The sequence below is a fragment of the Olea europaea genome, chromosome 16, assembly GCF_002742605.1.
Source record: "Olea europaea var. sylvestris chromosome 16, O_europaea_v1, whole genome shotgun sequence".
In the NCBI taxonomy this organism is placed as follows: domain Eukaryota; kingdom Viridiplantae; phylum Streptophyta; class Magnoliopsida; order Lamiales; family Oleaceae; genus Olea; species Olea europaea.
The window spans coordinates 1,688,416-1,713,648 of NC_036252.1; the positions used below are offsets into that span (position 1 = coordinate 1,688,416).

General features: G+C 33.8%; 3 protein-coding genes across 7 annotated transcripts; 1 reads left to right on the forward strand and 2 right to left on the reverse strand.

The window, feature by feature from the left end:
- Positions 1–4,987: 4,987 nt before the first annotated feature.
- Positions 4,988–12,419, forward strand: LOC111411658 (GDP-mannose transporter GONST1-like). 4 transcript variants are annotated; one of them, XR_002705866.1, is made up of 11 exons: positions 4,988–5,334; positions 6,439–6,609; positions 7,930–8,167; positions 8,306–8,445; positions 9,533–9,662; positions 10,103–10,201; positions 10,947–11,101; positions 11,577–11,693; positions 11,850–11,947; positions 12,032–12,159; positions 12,194–12,419. XR_002705866.1 is itself a non-coding variant. In XM_023042202.1 (10 exons), exons 2-10 carry the CDS (start codon positions 6,494–6,496, stop codon positions 12,088–12,090), a joined length of 1,152 nt encoding a protein of 383 aa, XP_022897970.1. In that variant the 5' UTR covers positions 4,988–5,334; positions 6,439–6,493; the 3' UTR covers positions 12,091–12,419. The 4 variants fall into 4 exon arrangements, 3 of the variants coding, with proteins under 3 accessions (XP_022897970.1, XP_022897972.1, XP_022897973.1); XM_023042202.1 differs by having other exon boundaries at positions 12,032–12,419; XM_023042204.1 differs by lacking the exon at positions 10,103–10,201 and having other exon boundaries at positions 12,032–12,419.
- Positions 12,420–12,546: 127 nt separating this feature from the next.
- Positions 12,547–16,416, reverse strand: LOC111411659 (protein N-lysine methyltransferase METTL21A). 2 transcript variants are annotated; one of them, XM_023042207.1, is made up of 8 exons: positions 16,315–16,416; positions 16,175–16,242; positions 15,733–15,834; positions 14,390–14,463; positions 14,235–14,292; positions 14,056–14,157; positions 13,369–13,480; positions 12,547–12,988 (listed from the first exon to the last, which is right to left on the reverse strand). In XM_023042207.1, the coding sequence occupies exons 1-8, from the start codon at positions 16,377–16,379 to the stop codon at positions 12,868–12,870; spliced, it is 702 nt and encodes a 233-aa protein (XP_022897975.1). In that variant the 5' UTR covers positions 16,380–16,416; the 3' UTR covers positions 12,547–12,867. The 2 variants fall into 2 exon arrangements, with proteins under 2 accessions (XP_022897975.1, XP_022897974.1); XM_023042206.1 differs by having other exon boundaries at positions 15,733–15,852.
- A 3,939-nt stretch (positions 16,417–20,355) lies between these two features.
- LOC111411660 (isoleucine--tRNA ligase, cytoplasmic-like) lies at positions 20,356–24,955 on the reverse strand. Its single transcript, XM_023042208.1, has 2 exons — positions 24,308–24,955; positions 20,356–23,596 (listed from the first exon to the last, which is right to left on the reverse strand). Exons 1-2 carry the CDS (start codon positions 24,839–24,841, stop codon positions 20,603–20,605), a joined length of 3,528 nt encoding a protein of 1,175 aa, XP_022897976.1. The 5' UTR covers positions 24,842–24,955; the 3' UTR covers positions 20,356–20,602.
- Between the last annotated feature and the right edge of the window lie 278 nt (positions 24,956–25,233).

Below are 25,233 nucleotides of genomic sequence, written 5' to 3' on the forward strand. Positions count from 1 at the left end.
CTCCATCTTATTTATTCATCAATAAAATTATTTCCACAGTCTGATCTGCTCCAGACAAAACATTGATTTGTTTCATGTGAAACCGAAGTATGAAATCATCCCTCCACATTTTAAAAACACGCTTTCCACCACCCAATATTCTTTATGTTTATAACAATATAATTATTTCAATGTCAAAGCTAATAAAAGATATTTAACACAAGTGGAAGATTTAGTATAATGCTAAGGAAAATGACATATTAAACAAAATTTAAATCACATGAATGTTTAAAAAAAAGATCCTCTACCGATATACTCGGCTTCAATTGCATGCATCAATGATTTGCCTTGTATTATTACTCTAAATCAGTAATGCAAATTTTTTTTAAATAATTTCTTGGTGCTATCATGACACCATCTGCCCTTAGAGATAAATTGATGAATTTTGATTTACATAGATATAAGTTTGTAAGGATGTTCTAGTCCCTACTTGTTGCAAGATTATGCCACTTTGGGAATTTTTCAATGTTACTGTTCGAGATCATAAAACTAATAATTTACACATATATCACATAAAAGGAATTGTCTACATACAAATCACAAACACGACTTTAGATTGTTGGGAAAATTGAGTAATTTGTGTGTAGATAAATTTATCGATTAGCATATTCAATTACATGACATAAACATAATTCAACAATAATATAAAATAAAAGTAGAGTTAGAAACCAAGCCTTGGAAGTCACGTCGAAAACGTTGTGCTAAAGTCGTGTCGCCTCCCCTTCGTGCAGGTTCTTTCGACACTACACTGCTCCAAGATAAAATCCATGTGACTCTCCTTCTATGGGCACGACCATAGGGAGATAAAGAACGAGCCTTTGATCGAATTGCCAAAATATAAGAATATAGTATAAATTATATAAAATGTTTTCTTCCAAATTATTATATTCTAATACTCCTTTGCAATGAGATGTAACCACCTTTTATAGGTGTAAATCAACCTCCACAATTAAGTCATTAAAATGGAGGTTATAACATGAATTATGATATTTTAATTGTGTGAAAAATGATTATTAAATAAATAAAAACTGAAAATTAAATGAGTTAAATTGTTGAAAGGTTAAAACTTAATTTTAAGTTACAACATTTACTTCTAAAATAATATTCAAAATAGAAGGTACTTGTCCTTGTCCTCAAACTATTCAAAGCTAAAAAGCATTCTAAAGAAAACAAAAGTGAGTCAAGAGAGGGTTCAATTGACTAAAAATTCCAACCGGACTTTTTAAAAGTCAAAAATTGCCTTTGAAATGACTAATTGAATACTTTGGATAATTTTTTTAAAGTACTTTATCTGGTAAAAAATGTTTTTAGAATAAGCTAATTTAAAGGTCTGTTTGGTTGGACTTCTAATTCTTATATAAGAGTTTTTTGAGAAAATTATCTAATTATTGTTTGAAAACTAATTTATAAAAGAGTTTTCTTCGAAAGAGCTTTCAAATGAAGTCATGTTACATTAACTTTCTTTAAAAACTCCTTTAGTTAGAATAAGTGCTTTTATAAAATTAACTAAATGGACTCAAAAGTAATTTTTGACTCCTTGAATTTTCATTTACATAGATATAAGTTTGTAAGGATGTTCTAGTCCCTACTTGTTGCAAGATAATGCCACTTTGGGAATTTTTCAATGTTACTGTTCGAGATCATAAAACTAATAATTTGCACATATATCGCATAAAAGGAATTGTCTACATACAAATCACAAACACGACTTTAGATTGTTGGGAAAATTGAGTGATTTGTGTGTAGATAAATTTATCAATTAGCATATTCAATTACATGACATAAACATAATTCAACAATAATATAAAATAAAAGTAGAGTTAGAAACCAAGCCTTGGGAGTCACATCAAAGATGTTGTGCTAAAGTCGTGTTGCATTCCCTTCGTGCGGGTTCTTTCAACACTACACGGCTCCAAGATAAAACCCATGTGACTCTCCTTCTATGGGCACGACCATAGGGAGATAAAGAACGAGCCTTTGATCGAATTGCCCAAATATAAGAATATAGTATAAATTATATAAAATGTTTTCTTCCAAATTATTATATTCTAATACTCCTTTACAATGAGATGTAACCACATTTTATAGGTGTAAATCAACCTCCACAATTAAGTCATTAAAATGGAGGTTATAACATGAATTATGATATTTTAATTGTGTGAAAAATGATTATTAAATAAATAAAAACTGAAAATTAAATGAGTTAAGTTGTTAAAAGGTTAAAACTTAATTTTAAGTTACAACATTTACTTCTAAAATAATATTCAAAATAGAAGGTACTTGTCCTTGTCCTCGTCCTCAAACTATTCAAAGCTAAAAAGCATTCTAAAGAAAACAAAAGTGAGTCAAGAGAGGGTTCAATTGACTAAAAATTCCAACAAGACTTTTTAAAAGTCAAAAATTACCTTTGAAGTGACTAATTGAATACTTTGGATAATTTTTTTGAAGTACTTTATCTGATTAAAAATGTTTTTAGAATAAGCTAATTTAAAGGTCCATTTGGTTGGACTTCTAATTCTTATATAAGAGTTTTTTGAGAAAATTACCTAATTATTGTTTGAAAACTAATTTATAAAAGAGTTTTTTTCGAAAGAGCTTTCAAATGAAGCCATGTTACATTAACTTTCTTTAAAAACTTTTTCAGTTAGAATAAGTGCTTTTATAAAATTAACTAAATGGACTCAAAAGTAATTTTTGACTCTCAAAAACTAATAATTTCTCAAAAGTCATGCCAAAAGTTAAATTACTAAAAAAGTTACTTCTCAAAAAATCACTCTGACACAGAATATGTGTTATTATTTATGTCAATTACATCGTTACTTATGTTTGTCGTTTACAAAACACATGATAATTTTAAGCAAGATTACTACTTTTTTTATTTGCATAATTTTGTCGTAGCAAATTTTTATAAATTAGCCTCGTTTGGTACACATTAATATAAAAATGAGAATAAAAAATATAGTCGTTATGGATCACATGTAAGAGATAGAAAGTCAAATATGGTGGTTTGATATAATGAATAACGACCACATTTTTCATTTTAATAGGCAAATAATGAAAAACAAACGGGAGCTAAAGTATATAAAATCCGTATAACATGTGATTAAGTCACATGATAATTTCTTATTAAATAATTGAAATCTGAGTTCTTAAGTGAAGACCAAACTTTATATGAATTAAAACTCATTTACTAAAGTATAATTAGGTTGCCGTCGCTGGAGTCATTCCCGGAGACGGTCCAATAGATGCGATTCAAGACATTGGTCTGGCCTTTGGGTTCGGGTAGACCCAATAAATTAATCTTCCATATATTAATAAAAAAAATTATCGATCACAAAATTACTAATTGATAGAGGTTATACTATACCTAACTTTTTTGGAAAAATGATTATGAATTTGTAGTGTTAAACCGTTTGGTAGCCATTAATTGGCAAAATGCATTTTTCCTATCAAATAAATGTGGGGTCAATGCCATATTTTATTCTCCAATTCAAATTCAAAATGTGTGAATTCTCATCTTTGCCCTTTTTGTTCTTATAGTAGAGAGAGATTGTAGACTGTTGGTTGGATGGGCAATTGGAGGAAATGGGAATTGTGTGCGCCTCAAAACAGTCTCATGCATTGTCAGATATTGGACATGAAACGATTCAAAAATGAATTAATTGGAAAATATAATGGCTACCAAACGGCCTCACATTTTTTAGGAGCTTATTGTACATCGGAGCAATATTAAGTTCGTTTGTTCTGAAATTTGAAATTTCTTCGTAACATCGAAGACAATCTTCTCGACTATTCAAGGAGTTTCTTTCACATTGCTGCATTGTACCTTAAACTTCCCGAGTTGTACCTTAACCATAGAAACAGATCTTTTATGTAGAAAAATAATCTCTAATCTCAAGTCGATAGTGAAAATTTATTTTATTTATTGATACGCCATTTTCAAAATGCGCAAACATGTGCTGTATGGAAAGGTACCAGGACGGCGTCGTATCATCGAGATTAGGTCAACGATCTCAAATTTATGTCAATTACATCGTTACTTATGTTAAACGTTTACAAAACATATGACAATTTTAAGCAAGATTACCACTTTTTTAATTTGCTTTAATTTCGTCGTAGCGAATTTTCATAAATAAAATTATATAAAATCCGTATAACATGTGATTAAGTCACATGATAATTTCTTATTAAATAATTAAAATCTGAGTTCTTAAGTGAAGACCAAACTTTAGATGAATTAAAACTCATTTACAAAATATAATTAGGCTGCCGTCGCCGGAGTCATTCCCGGAGACGGTCCAATAGATGCGATTCAAGACATTGGTCTGGCCTTTGGGTTCGGGTAGACCCAACAAATTAATCTTCCATATATTAATAAAAAAAATTATCGATCACAAAATTACTAATTTATAGAGGTTATTCTATACCTACCTTTTTTGCAAAAATGATTATGAATTCGTAGTGTTAAACCGTTTGGTAGCCATTAATTGTCAAAATGCATTTTTCCTATCAAATTAATGTGGGTCGATGCCATATTTTATTCTCCAATTCAAATTCAAAATGTGTGAATTCTCATCTTTGCCCTTTTTGTTCTTATAGTAGAGAGAGATTGTAGACTGTTGGTTGGAGGGGCAATTGGAGGAAATGGGAATTGTAGGCGCCTCAAAATAATCTCATGCATACGATTCAAAAATGAATTAATTGGAAAATATAATGGCTACCAAACGGCCTAACATTTCTTAGGAGCTTATTGTACATTGGAGCAATATTAAGTCCGTTTGTTCTGAAATTTGAAATTTCTTCGTAACATCGAAGACAATCATCTCGACTTTTCGAGGAGTTTCTTTCACATTGCTGCATTGTACCTTAAACTTCCCGAGTTGTACCTTCACCATTGAACAGATCTTTTATGTAGAAAAATAATCTCTAATCTCAAGTCGACAGTGAAAATTTATTTTATTTATTCATACGCCATTTTCAAAATGCTCAAACATGTGCTGTACGGAAAGGTAACAGGACGGCGTCGTATCATCGAGATTAGGTCAACGATCTCAGTTAAGAATTTCAAAACCAAAAAACTGAAGGGAAAACCGTTGTATATTTCTATGAATGGCAAGATTTTTCTTTTTCATAACATCTCATCTATCTCTAACATATTCAGGTTACTTGCAATCAAATTTCTAATACCCATTTTTAAAATAGTGGATCGAAGTGCGGTTGCCTCTTTTCTGAGCTGAAGATCTATCCCACGCATAAGAGACGCTGATTTGTACAAGTGCGTGACTCCAACTCAAGGTAAGTCTGTTTATTATATCTCACAGAATATTCGTTGAGTGAGGTTGTGTAATGAAGATCAAAATCGAGATGGGCGCTTAATTTATCTGATCATTTTTGGGAGTTTTTTTTTTTTATCGATTGGAGTAGAGCTAGGAAGAAAACTTGTATTTATTTTTTTTCCTGGATGTATTTCAACTTTAAGTAAAGTTTTCCCGCATTTTTACCACTTCAATGAAGGGGGAAAAAATCTTTTTGGATTGCTGACAGTTATTATTATTATTATTTTGAATAATTCGATGTAGAACTGGATGGCGTTCTTAATTTCTCTATCTTTTTTATAAGATAAGAAAATGATGTGAGAGCTCCTGAGTTGCTGAGTTTTTGGAATATACTTTACTGCAGTGTGTTGTTTACTGATTAATTTAGGTCACAAGAAAATAGGTTTTGTGGATTGTGAGGACTTTTGGATTCCATTTTTGTTAGTATAAATGACTACTGCTTGATTCTAACGGGGACTCGAGTTGTTCTAGGTATTTGTGTATAGTAGTGGTAACCTAGGAACCATAGATTGACATCCAGAATATCTGAATATTTTCTGTTACTAGACTTTTCGTTTTAAAAATCATCCAGAGAAGTGATTAGAAATGATCATTGAATATGGAAGTTTCTTTCTCTGATTTGATGCTGTTGGTCACAAGTTATTCAAATGAGTTTCATTCTCTATGTGGTTTATTTATATTACTCTAGTTGTCATGTTTCTAATGAATTATTGGAAATAAATTTCTTATGAATATTTTCTGTTACTAGACTTTTCGTTTTAAAAATCATCCAGAGAAGTGATTAGAAATGATCATTGAATATGGAAGTTTCTCTCTCTGATTTGATGCTGTTGGTCACAAGTTATTCAAATGAGTTTCATTCTCTATGTGGTTTATTTATATTACTCTAGTTGTCATGTTTCTAATGAATTATTGGAAATAAATTTCTTTGTTTCTTGACATGGTTTCACAAATAAAACTAAATATAATATTTTGGCGTACTTAGTTCAACTTTAAGACTACCAATTTGTAATCTTCTATCCATATCTGAAAATGACGTGATTAAAAATTTTCCATATTGTAGAGCATTATCTAGAGGGGCTTTACTAAATTCCCCTGATCCTGGTTTAGAGATAAATATGACAGAGGACATAAATAAGGGTTCCCAAAGTGGCGAAAGAAGCTTCAAAAGTCATCAGCTAAACGGCTTGCCAGATGAGGTCTCTAGTCCAGTTAGAAGAGAGGTAGTCAGCAGGTACACTTCTTTTGGGGTCTCCATAATGATGGGATTTTTCAATTTTGTGGCTTTTCATGGATTCCATTTTATGTTGATAGATTTAATTGAGGTTGCTATGACAATGGTCAAATGTTTGAATATATCCAGGGTGTAATCTTGCTTTTTTAAATTTCCCTTTCTGACGGATGAAGCTAGATTGAATTTTAATGTTTCATTATGTGAAGTTTTCATGCTTTCAATTTTAAATTCTGTTGATCACTTCCAAACGCCTTCAGAGTATGCCCTAATGCTTATTCAAATTAAACTACAATGCTTTACTCCAAATACCAACCTGTTTCAAACTGAGATCCAAATCAGAACCCAAAGACTCTTACCAGTTACAACTTGGCATACCAACAAACCTTGTGCAGCTCACTATCATTTTCTTCTATTCAACTAAAAATCGATGAAAAGATGTTATGACTTGTAACTGAAGATTATGGATTTGAATGATGAGACTAATCTATAATTCGAGAATCTTGGCTGTCTGATCAAGTATGTACATGGTGCGGCTTAACACGTAGCAAGATTTTATCTGAGGGTCCATGATCGACTTGAGTGCATTGAAAATTTTATCCCCAATGCAATACGTTTTCAAAAATTTCCTTCTAATGCGTTCCTTGTTTCCTAACACATGTTTTCTCATACAGACACTCCATTTCGAGAAGCAAATCATTTCTCAAAAATACCAAAAAGCGTAAAAGGAAGAAGAGGAATTGAAACTGCCCCAAAATGTACCCTAAAACCGCTTTTCCCTTTGTTGATAAGATTTTTCTGAAGAAACGCCAATGGCAGAGGCCACGATGTTAAGGAAATGATTTGGAGCACTTAATTGCTCTCCTCTTTGTTAATAAGATACTTTTAACCAAAGGCAAATAATGGCTACCTCCATGATAACACCTAACTAAATGATTTCAGAGACTGAATAGGTAAGAAAAAGAATTCAGAACGAAAACTTATTTTACTTTTTGGCTCCAGATTTTTCGGGTAAGTATATTAAAACATCAAGGTTTTAATTCTTGTGCGATGACTGAACTGCTGGAAACTGAGTGATTTACATAAGCCTTCTAACTGTCCTTTTTCTTCCAATTGTTTCAAGAAAGATAATTAAGTTTGGAATTCTTTACTTTATGAAGTGAATGATTGGGCTATGTAAGCCGCATACATTGCATTGGTATCATATCTGACTTTGAGATTTTTTCCTTTTAAATCAATTGGTTCAAATGTGGTGTTGATTACTTGATATCATTTCTCATAATGGTAATAGTTTCAAATTCTTACAATTCTACTTGCTTGCAGATCAGCTCTTGGAATGAACACTCCAAGCAATTATGATGAGATAGATGTGGAGAGTGGAAAATTGGAGGAGGGTAGAGAAAAAACAGTGCGTAGTAGTAAAAGAGTACTTAGAATACACAACCAGGCCTTGTTGGCTGGCCTTGCATATTGTTTTTCTTCCTGTAGCATGATATTGGTTAACAAGTACGTCCTCTCCAGTTATAACTTTAATGCTGGAATATCTTTGATGCTATACCAGGTTACCTTTCATATAAGATTCTCTGTTAATACTACAAGACAATTAGTCTTTGTTGTCTTGTATTGCTTTTACTCATAGTCAAATTGATTCTAGTAAATTTCTGTCATATAGTCTAACAGTGCTTGTTGATGGGTGCAGAATTTTGTCTCAGTGATTATTGTTGTCACTTTGAGTTTCCTTGGCATAATTACCACAGAACCACTTACCTGGAGATTAATGAAAGTCTGGTTGCCTGTAAATGTTATATTTGTTGGGATGCTGATCACTAGTATGTTCAGGTACAATATGTTTATTATCTTGTTATCATAAACACCCTAAATTTCATCATCTTAATATGAAAAGTTGTTCTCTTATGATACTCCGGATACAGAATTATATTCTATATGCTTATGCTTGTCTCTGCTGTTAATTCATCCTTGCTAGTTATTCATATATGTGTACTGCAGTGCTGAGTTCCTTTACTATGCAAAAAACTTATTCAATACATGGTCATTATTGCACCATAATGAAATGTGATAATTGCGAAAGGTTAATATTCTACTTATTTTACATGCTTAAGCCCTCTGAAGATTAGTATCTCATCTTAATTTTCTGGTATCTTAGGTAACTGCCTGGATTCTCTTCAAGCTTTATATTATTATTTTTTAATTGCTTGTTTTTATTGATAATGGATGAGAATTTTATACTAGACAACAAATATGTTATTTTATGTAAGTGTTTCTTCTTGTGGACTTCCAACGGATATTGAGATTGTATTTAAAATACTAACATAAAGTTCATTTCCCTCGGTTGAAATTGATATTGACTAATTTATTTTTGGTTTCCCTTTTCTCTGTGGGATACTTATGTTACTTTTCTCTTTCTTTCTCAACAATAATTATGTTGTACATATTATATGAAATAGTTTGCTTCTAATCTTTTCAGAAGAAAATTGTTTAGCTTGACTACCATGTTATTTGTTATTAATTTGTATAATCACTCCTCTTGTCAACTGTTCTTCCAATTTGTTGTTCCTTGTCTTACTTAATGTCTTTAATGCTGTGACTTAGAGCTTGATCTGTCCAACCTTAAATTTTGTCACTTTGTGCTGTTTTGATTGATTGTTTTGCTAGCTAAAATATGTAATTATCTCTACTTGCATGTCTAAACTGCGGTGTTCATTTAGCACTTCATTTTTTAATTTGTCTCTTGACTGAATGGCTTCATCATGTTCTTATGTCGAGGATTCAAATTCCGGTAGACTGTGGATATAATTAGAGGTTAAATGATTATGAACTCATTTTGTTTTATTCAATTGTTTGCCTTGTAATGTTGAGTCTTCAAAAAATGTTTGTGTTACATAACATCCGTGTTCTTTGTTTGTAGTCTAAAGTACATTAATGTTGCCATGGTCACTGTTCTGAAGAATGTAACCAATGTAATGACTGCTGTTGGTGAAATGTATTTATTCAACAAGCATCATGACAACAGAGTTTGGGCAGCTCTTTTCTTAATGGTATGTCAAGAGGTGGCTCCTCTTAATTACACTTATATATAAATGTTGGCAACCTATTGACCTGTACGTGGACAATACTTTTGTGTAACTGCTAATACATCTTGACTAGTTAACTCTAATCAGTCATGCTTTCAGTTAATCAAAGCTAAATTTATCAAAGTCTAGTGCTATTTGATCATCATTTATCCTTAAATTAATCATACTGAATTATCTAATTGAATTAGGATTAATACTCAATCAATCAGTGGTTGAGCTCCAATTGTTCAAAATGTTAGTTTCAACCATATCTAATAAGCTGCTTCATCAAGAAGTCAAAAGTATGGTACTGGCTAGCATATCATTTTTATCTGTGCAGAAATGTAATGATTGTTCTTAATTACATTAGATTATAATTTTCAGTAGGTTGATGCATATTTGAAGTCTTGCATTTACATTTGTAGATCATTTCAGCAATATCTGGAGGAATTACAGATCTCTCTTTTCATGCCATTGGATACACGTGGCAATTCATCAATTGTTTTTTGACAGCATCCTATTCTGTGAGTAATACTCATTCGTACATCAAGTCCTGATTATATACTGAGCTGTATTATCTTATACTCCTTCCACAGCAATCACCTCTCGTATTTCCATTTTCTAGTATTTCTTGTTGTAGCTGGAGATTGTGGTGACTTAATCTGTTATTTGATGCTATAAATAATATTGCTCCAATGTTGCTTGCTTTCAAGTCAAGTCAACTCATGCTAGACTTGATGCAAGGAAGGGTTTAAAAACTCGTAAAAGTTGGAAATAAATTGAAGGAGAAGGGGGCGCACTTGAAATAGAGAAAGCGGAAAGAAAAGAGAAATACTGGAAGCAGTTTTTGGAATTTTGGATTAATGGGCTATTTTAGGTAAATTGAGTATGAATTAGAAAAGAATGCTCTTTTGCATCCGTAAGAATTGCCCTTGACCTTTAATAAGGCATAGTACCATCATGGTTTGTTTTATATATACTTTGAGACTGATGGTGTTAACTTCAGTTAGGTAGATGATTTACACTGAGATATTAGAAAGCTGCTGGTTCAGTTCCTTACTATGTGCAAATGCATTTCTTACATTTGTAGACACATTTATTCTTACAATTCTCTTTTAAATTTCAAATTTTCCATGAAGCACCATAAGGTTACTGACTGTAGTTTCTTGAAATTTTATAACTAATGGATTTTCTACAAATTACCAACATTTTTTTTCCTTAATTTATAGGCTATGTTGTTGATATATTATTTGTCTTCTTTTGGTGCAGCTGACTTTGCGTAGAGTCATGGATACTGCAAAGCAAGTCACTAAATCTGGGGACTTGAATGAGTTCTCAATGGTCCTGCTAAATAATACCCTTTCGCTGCCCCTAGGAACATTACTCGTTCTTGTATTCAATGAGGTTGATTATCTTTCAAGAACGTGAGTTTTGGTTTCCTTATAATTATTGTTGTATGCTGATGCTTTCTATCAGTACTAAGATAATTTAATTTTATTTGATGAGCATATGCATATCGATCCATATTTAATTAGTTTAGAGATACAAATAGGGAAATAGTAAGTTTTGAAGGTGGCATGTTAAAGTAAAAACTTTTGTTAAAACATGCTCAATCAGTTATGGAATGGAGGGTTCATCAAAGCACTTTGATAACTTGCTCTTTTCTTATTTCAAGTGAAAAAGTTACTTATTTTGAAAGTAATTCTTACCTTATTAAAAAAATAAGTAACTTAATTTCAACATTGAGCAATACAATATTATTTGTTGGATGGGAATGATTGAAAGGTACTAAAAAGTCACATTTGAATCTGGAACTTTTAAACTCGTGTACTTACACTAAAGTTTTTAAGCTTAGGCTACCATGCTCTAAATCTTGTGTTTCTTTGTTTCCCATGGCAGACCACTTTTGAGGCTGCCCACCTTCTGGCTGGTCATCACGCTTAGTGGATTCTTGGGTTTGGCAATAAGCTTCACTTCCATGTGGTTTCTACATCAAACCGGGGCTACTACATACAGGTAAGATTTCCTTATTTCCTGTTTCGCTGCCTCCTAGGTTTAAAATAATTGAAGAAGACAGTGAATTCTCCCCTAATTGAAGTCCCCATGGAACTGATTGTCAGATTATGCATGTCTTTTCTTTGTTTTCTTGTTAATCCATTTCGTATGCTGCAGCCTTGTTGGTTCGCTAAATAAGATACCTCTTTCTGTTGCTGGTATCCTTCTTTTTCACGTTGCAACAAGTTTGGAAAATTCTGCAAGCATATTCTTCGGTAAATTTCCTATGGTTTTGCAAGCTTTATAGTTCTACAGTAAGAATCACAATTACTTATTAATTTGTTTCTTGTGTTCCACAGGCTTACTGGCTGGAGTGTTTTTTGCAAGAGCAAAAATGCGTGATAGAACTCGATCTTGAAGAGATTAGAATTACACCTGGAGATCAACTTTCTTATTTATACCCTGAACATTTCTCTTTTGACAAAAAAGAGTTGGATAATCTTACATAGTATGAGATCTTCGAGTTCCTTTTGCATACTGTTGGGAAATGGGTTATTGTTTTCCCCTTAGCTGTTGCAGAAACCATTAAGAGACTGAATTACAAAATTATCGAAAATCAATGTTACGTATAAGTGTTGGTTAATTTCATTTTTCCCTTGTTGCGAAATTTTGTTAGCTAAGTTTTGCTGGTTATTTCACTTGAGCCACTTCTGCGACGTGACCTGCATACCACTAAGCAGTATCAAGAAAAAAAATAAGTGAAAATCTTATAATTCATTTTTGTTGAATATTGCATGACAAACATGCCCTTCGTGTATCGATGTATTAGCTCTTAACTGATTGTCAACATTGTAAAATCTGAGGAAAGATTAGAGACATGGGAGACTACTAGCAAATGCTGCCTCATTGATACTTTGTGATACAGTTACATTCACTTGCCTTCAACCAAACTTTGGCAACAAAATTTCCAAACTCACCACGACAAGAAAAAATAAACATAAAGTCGAGCTCCAACTTGTGTTTAAACAATCTCAGTTACACGATTTAATGAAAATAATGGTGATTTGCATAACTTCTAAGGTCTCTTAACACATCAGTATGTAACAGGCTTGATAGTAGCTCTTCATCCTCTGCCTCGGTTAATGTGCCATTTGTTTTGTTCTCCTGACTTGCAGCATTGTCCCTGCCACTAGTCTCATGCCAAGGTGATCTCAAATACAACTCCTTCCAGATTTTGAACAACTGCCCGAGTTCCAGTAACTTCATTTATCTGCAATCCATGTCGAATAGCTTCACTGATAACTAAGGTGTCCATGCTGCACAGAGAGAAGCAATATAAAAGCCAAATTGTAGTTAAACCTAGATCTTGTCATCTTCCCACCACTAAAATCTTGAGTTACTTTGCAATTTTTGATACTGATTGAGAATAATCTGTTTAAAATCCTTTTTAAGAACCAACTAGAATGATGTAATATATTAATTCTTGTAACTAAATACATTATCTGTTCTAGATGACCATCCACATGGTTAATATTAGGACTAATCTTATGCAAATTGTAATAAATATATATATATTGAAAGGTACAAATTGTAATATTCATATCCCTTTTCATTGTTATCAAAGCCAACCAATTTTAAAATTAGTACATGAAATTATTACAATGATATTCATCTATAAAACAAACAAGTCACTTACACTTTTGCTCTGGATACATAGGCCAATATAAATTTGCATTTGTTCTCACGGCCAACACTCAGGATCTTTTCCACGGTATCGAAGAGCAAAGGAACACTTGACTGTTGAAAGCTTGAAAAGCATTAAGGCTTCTTTCATTTTTTCTAGGTTTCAACATGATTGACTAAAAGAAAGAGCTAGAAGATTGAAATGAAGTGCACTAAATCTCATCTGCTCATGTGTTATGATTTAGGTTATACGTTACAAAGACAATTCAGAACTAAGAACAGAAATCAAATAGAGATTACTTCAGCTTAAAACATTTTTGTGCATTGGGCAACTGCACATGACATGGCGAAAATTTGATTCTATGTCAAAGTTAAAAAGCATATAACCAAATGTAATCATGCATTGAAATTTTTGAATGGCTATTTGGGAGATTCTAGGTAAGTAACGGCATGGTTGTACGAGAAAAATAAAAGGAAAATTCCCAGATAGATGGTGAGTAGAAAATAGTAAACATAATTATAGCTTTACAAGGTCTTAAACAAAATTGTAAAATATAACCAACAAAGCCAAGTGTTATATCTTCATTGTAGGGACATCTTCATGGGTGGGTGATGCGTACTATGCATGTTAACTATCAAAAACTCACCATTTACTAACATGCATATAAAACAAGTTGATGAATAGTAAAGATATGGATATAGATGTCAGCTCCAAGAACTAGATCAAACTCTGTTGAATGCCTTTGCAAGATGCTGTTGAGCTGGTCAGAATTTCCCCACTCTAGCTTCTCAGCTTTTAATTCTGCAAATACAAGAGGAAACAGATGATATAACTTTCCAAATTTTTCTGATCTTTTCTTTTTAAAATTATTTCATTACCAGCGCAACAAAGAGAATTCTGAGAAGATTCCTGCAGTTCTATATTCTTCTTCAGTATCTGAAAATGTACATATAAGATAAAGATGTCAACCTAAAGATAAGACGTCAAACTTACAGTTTATCAAAAGCGGTGACATTCAATTGCATAGCCTTGCCTTGAGAACCTCCTCATTATGGTCTGTCAAAACTACTTCACGACAGAATCTGCTACAAAGCATCCCAGTAATGCCTGCATGTATAAATCTGCGATCAATATATCATATAGGAAATTAGTGATCAATTTTCCCTATATGAACCTTAAGTGGTATTAACAAATAATTTCATGATTTGAATATAACTGCTGACTTTTATGTGCCCCTTTGTCACTCTAGAAAAATTATTTTACTAAAATAGAGGACAACTAGGCCTTATGGTTTACAGTCTTCAGTTGTAGTACATAAATGGCTAAATCTAGGGACAAAAGTATTTTATCGTGGGTCCCGCTTATAAACATAGAATTGATGGGCCATCTAAGATTGAATTACATAACGAGATCCTACAATTTAGCTCTTACAACCTGTAGGATCTGCACTGTTAATGGGCTATCTAATAGCAACTTAAAATAATGTGCTCCTGAAGATGAGATAATACTATCTTTTGATTCAGGAAAAATGAACAGATGAAAAAGGATTCCATATATAACATTTTAAGGTTGAAAATTTATCCTCATTCTGGGATGAAAATAGTTGCTGCATTGCCATGTAAACTCATGCAAGCAGATTCTGAAAGATCCGGTGATCCACGCACCTAAGCATGTGGCTAACAAACCCCACCATATGCCATATCAGGATATGGGAACAACTCATGTTAACAATGTGAGTAACAAAAGCCTGAGTCACAAGAATCCAACATCAGTCGCTATCAAGTGAAATATGTTGTATCTAGAGAGATTCGATATTTTGCGTTCCACTACACTACCCATCCAAATCTTCAATAGTTCACAATGAATGCGTTGAGCAGTTAATGAATAACAAGCAGATGCAACTTACAATCCTAAGATTCTGTCAAAAGTGTTTTCCGATTTTTAAATTTTTAGCTACATATAAACCTGACCAAACTATGGTTCATAGAAAGAGAAATTCTTTGAAATATCCTATTGAGCCAAGTTGCTATTCAATAATAGATTATGTGCCACTCTTGCTACAATGGTTCTTTTCTGAAAACACAACTACTACAAGAATTTTTGTTTCTTGTATATATACAAAAAGGCGTGATATTCTCTAAAGCACTGCCCATTTCAACTTTGGATGTAAATACAGTATAAACCTACGGAAATCATTATTTTTCTATATGGTTCCTGAAATTGTTTCTTTTCTCAGAAAATTGCACTTCAAATTGTTGAATTCAAGAATTAATATTAACTATCAGCACATTGGTGATAGCCATACACAAAGTTATAGAATTGTACATATTAAAGCTTTAAGAAGACTCTGTAAAGAGGAAGAAAGCTAGGACTAACCAACCCCAGAGCCTAGCTCAATAACAGAACTTCCTTGAAGCGTTTCAGCATTTTTCGAGAGATAGTCATTTAAAAGCACTGCCCCAGGCCATACTAACTGCCCTGTCAAATCAAAATCAGCTGACATACAAATATGATCGGTCAGACCACATTTGCAATTTGCATCACATTATAATGTAGATTGGATTAATAAATCAGCAAATTCTTTAACCATAAAAAATCTTCTGACTGGAGCTTAATATAACTTCAATGCATTCACCCCTACAAATATTTATATTTCAAGAAAAAATTCAAAATCCCCAAGCTCATTCTTATATTTACCTAGAAAATCACATATCAATAAATTGCACAAAATACATAAGAATAACAAGAAAAAGAGAAACGTGTTTAATATCTTCCCATCATTTTAACCAAAATTTCTGTAAGGGGAAAAAAGACTCACTTGAAGCTGACTGTAAGCAGTAGAGCTCGAGAACATGAGACCCAAATGTAAATGGAGTAAGTTGATAGCTGCATAAAACAATCTTTTCAATAATCCAAACAAGAAAATGTGTATGAAAGAGAAAAGGTAGTATAGCATACTTGTCATTGATGAAGAACGATTCATCTAAACAGACAATTTCATCGTCTTCTCCTTCCCTTTCCATCAAAAGTTGCTATTTGTTTACGCACAGAAAAGAAGGAACATGGAAGCCCAATTTGTTCCATATATTAGCTTGGCTAATTTTTCTATATGATTTGGGCCCTTAAATGGAGGGCTGAAGCCCAATTTGTTCCATATATTAGCTTGGCTAATTTTTCTATATGATTTGGGCCCTTAAATGGAGGGCTAACGCCCAATTTGTTCCATATATTAGCTTGGCTAATTTTTCTTAAGCCCGCATTATTTCCATAAAAAAACATTTGTGAATAGTGTATTGATAGGAAATGCGTAGTAAAAAATAAGAAAAAATTTTGAATTTACATATAATATTATTTTATTGAAAAATGTGTGATTGAAATTATATCAAATCACTATTTAAGAATGTATTTTTTGAAAAGAACGTGGGTCAAATAGGGTTGTCAATGGATTATATTTTTATCCGAATTCGATGAAATTAATGGAAGATGAATTTAGAGTCTCAATCCAATAAGCCGATTGAGATCCAAATTCGATGATCTGTTAATTAAATAAATCAAATATGGATATAGGTCAATCCGATTTGATAACAACCCGATCCGATTTATTATAATAATATATTATATTTTTTATATTATCGCATAATTTATGACACTGTTTTTCTATTTTGAAAATTTTATTATACTTTACACATACTTTTTAAATAATAAATAGTATTATATAATAGTATAATATTTTTAATTGAAAATTTTCAAGAGATTTAATTTTTTTATTAATTAAAATAAGATAAAACTAATAATTAATTTATTGATTAGATTTACTATAGTAATTTGTTTTATAACATAAAAACTAACAATTAATATGTCCAAAATAATTTACTTTGTTAAAATTGACATTATTTATAATTAAAATCTTATTGATGCTATGATTTTTAATGAAAATAATAAAGTCAACTAGTAAATACTTAGAATTGACAAATGATGATAATTAGTATCTCACATTGAAATATCGCTAAAACATTCTAAGAGGTGTCTCTTTTAAATAGGAATTAAAATTATCATCACTTGGATTAAAAAAAATTTGATTTGAGCCTTCTAATATAATAAGTAAACCCATCAAGATAGTTCAAATATTTTTTTAAAAGTGAAAATTACACAAATTCAAGGGTTTAAACATCACAATTCAAATATCAGAGTTGAAGTTTCAGTATGCAAAATCCAGGTATTGATTTAATAATTTAAATATTTATATTTCACCCAATTCATCAATTTTGTAATCCCTAATAAGTTTACCGTGCGTTTTCTCTCTCTACCATCTCTATACAGTATACTTTCCCTTCACTCTATCATAAAATGCCACCGTCGGTGGCGATTCACAACGGCAACGACATGGCACCTTTGGCGTCAAGGAAAGGCATCGGAAATGCAACAATCGACTCTAGCTCCGGGGCCTCTGCTCGCGGATCCTTAGTTTCGTCGGTACACAGATCGGGCGATTCGTGGTTTTCACCAACGCCGTTATGTTTGCCTGGACCACCACTTCTCTCTGCTCACGAAGGCGAAGCAGATCTACCGAGCTACTGCACTTTTCCCTTCTCGAGTTGCGGTGATGAAATCACACTGCTAAAAAGACCACCCACTCTGGTGTTGTGGGTTTAGATGATGATTTGTGTAATATTGGTCATTGACTGATTGTGTTTGAGTGGTGGCGGTTTGCGGTGGTGGTGATGGTGATGGTGATGGCGATGGCGGTGGTGTGTTTTTGTATGAGTTCATGACTCGGTCAATCCCTCAGCTGTGTTGATGTGGTGGTGGTGGTGTGGTGTGTAAGTTGTTGGTTTGTGTTGATTGAGGTGTGGCCTTTTTGTTGGTGGTGGTACATTGTTGGGGGGGTGGTGATGATGGTGGTATCAGCGGCGAGATGGTGTTGATGGTTGTGTGGTGTTGTGGTGTGGTGCAGTTAGTCGTCGTGCTTTGGTGGTCGTTTTGGTTGTTGGTCGTGGTCGTGGTGGTGTTGTGACTGGACGGGTGTAATACTGATTATGACCAACTATTTGGTTGCTATGTGACCAAGTGTTGGTGGTGGATTGGGATCGCGGTGGAATGTTTGGTATATGTGACCAAGTATTAGTAGTGGATTGTGTTTTGTTGCGTTTTTTAGGTGGTGGTGGCATCTGTGACCAACTAATTCGGCATTCGTGACCAATTATTTAGGCTTCTGTGACCAAAAATTAATGGTGGATCAGTATCAGGGATTGGGTGTTTAGTGCATGTGACCAACTATTTTATTATTTGTGACTAATTATTTAACCGTGACCTTAAAATTCAATATTGTGACTAACAAACTGTGACCTATGTATCTCGTAAATATACTGTGACCTGTAATTTGAATGATTTGTGACCTCAAAATAATTCGTGACTACAAGTTTTTTATTTGTGACCACAAAATAATTTGTAACCAATTAATTTGATAATATGTGACCAGTAAATAAATTTGTAACCTATAATTACGAATCTGTGACCATTAATTATATAATTGTGATTTTATTATATTTATTCAATAAATATTTTTAATTAATTAGATAAAATGCTTATTTTTGCATAATTAAACTTAACACTTGATTTTTGAATTGTGCATTGTTAATACATGGATTGTGTATTTTCCCCTTTTTAAAATAAATAAATAATTAAAAATCTTGTTGAGGTTATGATTTTTAATGAAAAAAAAATAAATGAAATTTTTATTTTTCTAATTTTTTCAATTTCGGATCGGATTATTAGATTTGATATTCGATAACATAGCTAATCGAATTTGGATTTAACATTCAAATATCCGTCGAATTATCAGATTGAATGATTATTCTTAACGAATTAGATCGAATTTGAGCAAATCCGATCCATTGACAGCCCTACGGTCCAACAGGACCTAAATAATATATTTTTTGGAATATCTCAATCATACTAAGCAGCGCATGTTATTGAAAACGAAAGAAAAATAATACGAGAGGGGGCTAGGCTAGACATCCAAATTGTGAGCCTATTAGAAAAAACATGATGATCAAAAGTTGAATGTAATTTTTCTTAATATTTGGTCTTTCATCTTATTTAAATTGAATTATTTATAACGGAAAAAATACCCTATCAATTTATTTTGACCATCAGGAATACCCACATAGTACACGCGCCAAACTATTTGAGGAGTCAAAAAGGTAAATAAAAATTATGAAAACAAAAGAAAAAGGAAAGAAACTGGCACCTATAAGAGTTGAGATCTGACGTTATTTGTCCTTGATAAAATTTTGATGCTTTGATACAACAATTCTTATATTGTCACTTGTAATATATTATATATTTACATATTTACAATTGAACCCAAGTTACAGATATGTTAAATAAATGAATCCCGCTATTCGTACAGAAGAGTTTGACAGAATTAGTTGACAGATACTCACAATATGGGGGGCCACTTTTTTTTTTAAAAAAAATTATTCACGTGGATCCCATAGTAATGTGAGTATCTGTCAACAAGTATGTCAACCATTTTTCTGTACAAATGGTTGTTCCCTAAATATTTAGTGTGGGAGGGACATCCAATGTGAACAATGTATCTTGAAGTGCATGAATTTCTCGAATCTCAATAGAGACTTTGATCAAGAAAACAACTCTTAAGGTGTGTTTGATTGGGAATATAAAATTTGTATGAAAATAAAATAAGTTCTAGAAAACTTATTTATATAAAAATTATTAATTAATTTAGTTTTTAACTTAAAAAATATTATACTTATTCATTTTTTATTAATTGATAGATGAGAGAGAGGAGATAGATAAAAGAGAGTGAGAGGCAGAATTATTTGAAAAATTAAAACCACATCTTCTTTCCCTTCTTTTTGAGGAAAATACAGTCACGTGACTAAAAGTTGAAAAATATTTTCCATGAAAAAAATTGTCAATCAAACACTGCAAAATTAGGAATTCAGGCGAAAAAAATGACATTTTCTATAAAAATAGAGCCAATCAAACACACTCTTGATATTGATTTGGGACCTTTATAATCTATTTTATAATTCAAATCTTTATAATACAATCACACTTCGGAGGAGAACAGAAACAAGTTATTCCATCTATCATAACACGTAAAGGTCCCCCATTCCTTTCAAGAAGACGTCCACTGTTCCTCTTTCTAGTTGCATATAAATGCAAATTTCCACAAGGGGATAGAAGCAAAAAGAATGATAATTCTTAAAAGTAAAAATTACTTGGACCTCGAGCTTGAGAAAAAATCGCCAACAGTCAAGAACACGTGTTTATTCAACACAACATCCACTGCAGGTTGATCTTCAATGCACTTAACTGTGATCTTACCGTTTCCTCGTTGAAATTCTAACTTCAAATTATGGTGATCCCTCGACAACAAATAAGTTTTTAACCCTTGCACGAACTTGGTATTGCCTGCGTACAACTCGACAATGGCATCCAAGTTGAATACTAGAGCTGGTCTTGCCAGAGTGATAGCAAAAGAGATATTTGATATCCCATGAAAACTCTCCTCGTCAAGAATCACAGCATGCGGAGGCATCAAATTAGAGGGAAGCAATGAAGACCCAAGAGCATCCCTGACGTATAGTTCCTGTGATTCTAAAATTTCTTCAAGTTTTGTTTTGTTTTCATCCAATGATTTAAAATAGACCTCCACCAAGTCGGTAGGCTCAAGTGCAGCTTTCTTACGTAACTTCTGAACTCTATTAACAACCTCACGAGCAATTCCAGCCTCAAACAATGACTCGTCCCCTTGCAAATCCAATATCACCAAGACATCACCATCTCCTGCAGCATCCATTTCTTCTTCCTTCACATTATCAGGACGTCTAAAACCCCGAATTATCTTAAGATCACCAAGCTTCAAAACATAATTTGCAATAGTAACTTCTCCAGCTGTTTCAAAAGCTAAGACATCTTTTGTTGACATTGCCTTCACCTCCTTTGTCACGACTCCCATTGATTTTCCCAAGCGTTTTCCTAAAACACTAAAATCAGGTTCTGCTCTCAAGGAAGTGTACTTCAATGTATCATTGCAAGGGACCAAAGACTTCACATTAAGCTCCTCGAGCACATATTCTCTTAGTTTACCAGCAATGTCATCAAGGAACACCACATCGGGATGTACAACAACCATCTCCTTGAGTGGCGTTTTCAGAGGTTTGTTATGTCGCTCACGAATGTTCCGAGCAAGATCAATTATTGTCATCATCCGAGTGACACTTTGTTCAATATGGTTCACTTCCTTCCCTTCTACTTCCGGGAAACTGCAAAAGTGAATACTTTCTTCTGCTCCACTACCAACTTTCCTTAGGTTCTGGTAGAGAACTTCTGTGAAGAATGGTGTGAATGGAGCCATTGCCTTACAAGCTGTCAGAAGCACGTGATAAAGAGTTGAAAGAGCAGTTCTGCAATCCTCTTCTCCAGTCCGGCCTTTCAGTCTTTTTCGATTAAATCGCACGTATATATTTGTCAAGTTGTCCAGAAATTTGAGGAGAAAAGGAACGACTGTGTATAGCCTATAAGCATCCATTTCTTGCCGCACAAAATGAACCAAACTCTGAGTTGCTGAGTTTATCCATTGGTCAAGGACATTCGAGGACTTTTGAAGGATGTTGTGATCAATGGGGGTAAACGGTGCAAGCCCATCTATTTCAAGCCTCTTAGCATTTTGGACAAGGAACCTATAGGCATTATACCATGGCAAAAAAACATCTTTTACCACGGCATATACTCCATCCTTCTTAAAACGTAAAGGTTCCGCACGAACAACAGGCGAGTTTATGATGTACAATCGTAATGCATCAGCACCATAATCATTTATTACCTCTGTGGGGGGAGGATAGTTCTTCAATCTCTTACTCATCTTCTTCCCATCCTCAGCAAGGACAAGCCCATTGCAAATGAGATTTCTAAAAGCTGGTTTTCCAAAGAGTGCAGTTGACAGGACCATGAGAGTATAAAACCATCCCCGAGTTTGATCCAGTCCCTCAGCAACAAAATGTCCAGGGAAATTTTTCTCAAAAAGTTCAACATTCTCAAATGGATAGTGAATGTAAGCGTAAGGCATGGAGCCACTCTCAAACCAGCAATCAAAGACGTCCTCCACACGTCGAAGAACTCCAAATTCAGAGCCACGGCTTGAAGGAATTGTAATGTGATCAATATTATGACGATGCAAATCAGTCACCTTGGCACCAGAAAGTTTTTCAAGTTTATCAATGGAATCTATAATGACAATCTCCTCACCATCCTCGCTGATCCATATAGGAAGTGGAGTGCCCCAAAATCTACTTCGACTAACAGCCCAGTCTCTCGCATTTTCTAGCCAATTGTGGAAGCGCTTTTCCTTCACAAAATCAGGCACCCAGTACGTCAGTTTGTTGTTCTCTAGCAATTGATCCTTTATCTTTTCCACTGCAACAAACCAACTAGGAACTGCTCTGTAGATAAGGGGAGTGTCAGATCTCCAACAAAAAGGATAATTATGAGTAAAGCTTCCAGACTTGACAAGCCTGCCTTTCTCCTTTACTGCTTGAATGATCTCTTTATCACAATGCTTCACATAGCGCTTGCTGAAGTCAACAATTCTCTCAGTGAAACACCCATCATCGTCCACTGCCACAATCAGGTTCTCCCCCTTACTAATTATGTTATGCACCATACAAACACGGTAATCATCTTCTCCAAATGCAGGAGCGCAGTGAACAATTCCAGTTCCACTATCATCAGTCACATAGTTATCTGAAATAACTCTGAATGCCACATCTGAGAAATCCTTGAAATAATCAAACAACGGGACATACTTCTTGTCCACAAGTGAGGTGCCGATGCACTTATCCAATATTTCATAGTAATCAGTATGCTTTACTTTAGCACCAGAAGATTTGATTTTCAGATTTGAATCACCAACTGATTCTTTCTTTGGCTTTTCAATAGGAAGCTCTGTGAGTCGCGATTCTGCAACCACATAAACTTTCCCATTGACCTTGTTGCGGACCTTTAAATACATAAAATTGGCATTGACACAAAGTGCGAGGTTGCTAGGCAATGTCCAAGGTGTCGTGGTCCACGCAACTAGACATGCACCATCTAGATCATCAACTATAGGGAAAGCTACCATGATTTCTGGGTCAGGTACTTCCTTATAGTTGGAATTGGCTTCAAAATTAGATAATGGAGTTTTGCAACCTGTACTGTATGGCATGACCTGCAAAATTAACAAATGAACCATCTCATTCAAGATGAGTTCCAAACTAAGAAACCATAAATTCCTACAAAGACAATTATTCTAAGACTTCCTTTCTCTTTCCCTCAAAATTCTACATCTTTGAAGAAATTACACGTCAAATAATTTCTAAATTTTCAGAAACCAATTCACACAAGGAAAAGGAAATGGAACGCTTTATAAAAAATAATTAAATAAAAATCGTATGCAGGAACTGTCAAATCAATAAGTTTAACAACTTTCACAATAACCGATTCAGTAACAATGAGATTATAAACAATAAATGATGCTGTAGCATTCCGGGGGAGCAGGTAGTTATTGCACAGGCTTGAAATACCCTTAAATAATTACTTCAATACCATTTAGACCATTCATATTACACATTAAACGCTTCTGTTGCCTTCTTTGGGAGGTTTAAAATTGATTTAACTTGCTTTTTTCTCCAAGACCATTTTTTTATTTTCCTACTACTCAAATAGAAAAACATTTATACGAGAAACAAAAATCCAAAACTTAAAAGGACACCTTGTTTAACCCAGGATAAATTTTCCATTTATATTCATTAATCTTATGAAATGGCAAAATAAGAAAGAATAAAAAGCCTGCCTGGGCACGAAGCAAATAAAGCAGAGAACAAAGAGAGGATTGCATAATCTTGATCAATAATAAATGGAGAGAAACGAAGACCCAAACCTTAAAACCACGATAGACAAGGCCCTTCTGGAACAGCTGGGCAAACACCCACCACACCGACTCCATGAAATTCAAGTCCATAGTCTTGTAATCGTTCTTAAAATCGATCCATCGCCCCATCCTAACCACAGTCTTTTCCCATTCTCCAACATACCTCGTCACAATCGATCGGCACTCCTCATTGTAATTCCCAATCCCCATTTTAATCACATCCTCCCGACTATTAATTTTAAGCTTCTGATCGATTTCATGTTCAACAGGCAGCCCGTGACAGTCCCACCCGAACCTACGGGTCACGTGATGACCAGTCATCGACTGGTACCGGGTCACAATATCCTTAATCGTGCCAGCCAAAATATGTCCATAGTGCGGGAGACCAGTAGCGAAAGGCGGTCCATCGTAGAAGATATACTCTGGGAAATGCTTCGTGCGCTCTAGCTGGGTCTCGAATGCCTTGATTTCATCCCACAACGAGAGGATTTTCTCCTCCTGCAGCGGGAACGAGAAATCCTTCCCTTCACAGACATCATCCATTGATGAATCTACTCCACCGCTCCGCGCCACCCGTCTAGGGTTTCAGTTCAGGTGATGGAGGCTAGGGTTTTGCAGTGGCGATACTGAGGGAATATGGAAATGTTCTTTGCTTTGAAATGCCGCGCACTTTTTCATCTTATACGTTATTGGCTAATACAAGGCTAAAGCCCAATTAGTGTCTACAGATCTGGGTTGTCTCGGCCCAATAAGATTAATACTGGGCCAAACAGGGAGTTTTGCCGAAATGGGCTTCATAGTGAATGGGTCAGTACCATTTAGCCCAATAAAAAGCCCATTCCATTGAGTCGCGACCCATATTTATCTATTTCACTCTTGTCATTTTGGCGCCAAAAAAACTGTCAAGTCGTGCCTCTTCACTTTCTCCTGATATG

What these genes read in the sequence shown, in the direction of transcription:
- LOC111411658 (XM_023042202.1), top strand. Translation starts at nt 6,494, where the DNA reads ATGACAGAGGACATAAATAAGGGTTCCCAAAGTGGCGAAAGAAGCTTC. An exon ending in TTTTGACAGCATCCTATTCT is followed by an intron (nt 10,202 to 10,946) that starts GTGAGTAATACT and finishes CTTTTGGTGCAG; the next exon opens with CTGACTTTGCGTAGAGTCAT. An exon ending in GTTGATTATCTTTCAAGAAC is followed by an intron (nt 11,102 to 11,576) that starts GTGAGTTTTGGT and finishes TTCCCATGGCAG; the next exon opens with ACCACTTTTGAGGCTGCCCA.
- LOC111411659 (XM_023042206.1), bottom strand. Translation starts at nt 16,379, where the DNA reads ATGGAAAGGGAAGGAGAAGACGATGAAATTGTCTGTTTAGATGAATCG. An exon ending in GAATTCTCTTTGTTGCGCTG is followed by an intron (nt 14,158 to 14,234) that starts GTAATGAAATAA and finishes TTGTATTTGCAG; the next exon opens with AATTAAAAGCTGAGAAGCTA. An exon ending in TATGTATCCAGAGCAAAAGT is followed by an intron (nt 12,989 to 13,368) that starts GTAAGTGACTTG and finishes CTCTCTGTGCAG; the next exon opens with CATGGACACCTTAGTTATCA.
- LOC111411660 (XM_023042208.1), bottom strand. Translation starts at nt 24,841, where the DNA reads ATGGATGATGTCTGTGAAGGGAAGGATTTCTCGTTCCCGCTGCAGGAG. An exon ending in TTGTCTATCGTGGTTTTAAG is followed by an intron (nt 23,597 to 24,307) that starts GTTTGGGTCTTC and finishes TTAATTTTGCAG; the next exon opens with GTCATGCCATACAGTACAGG.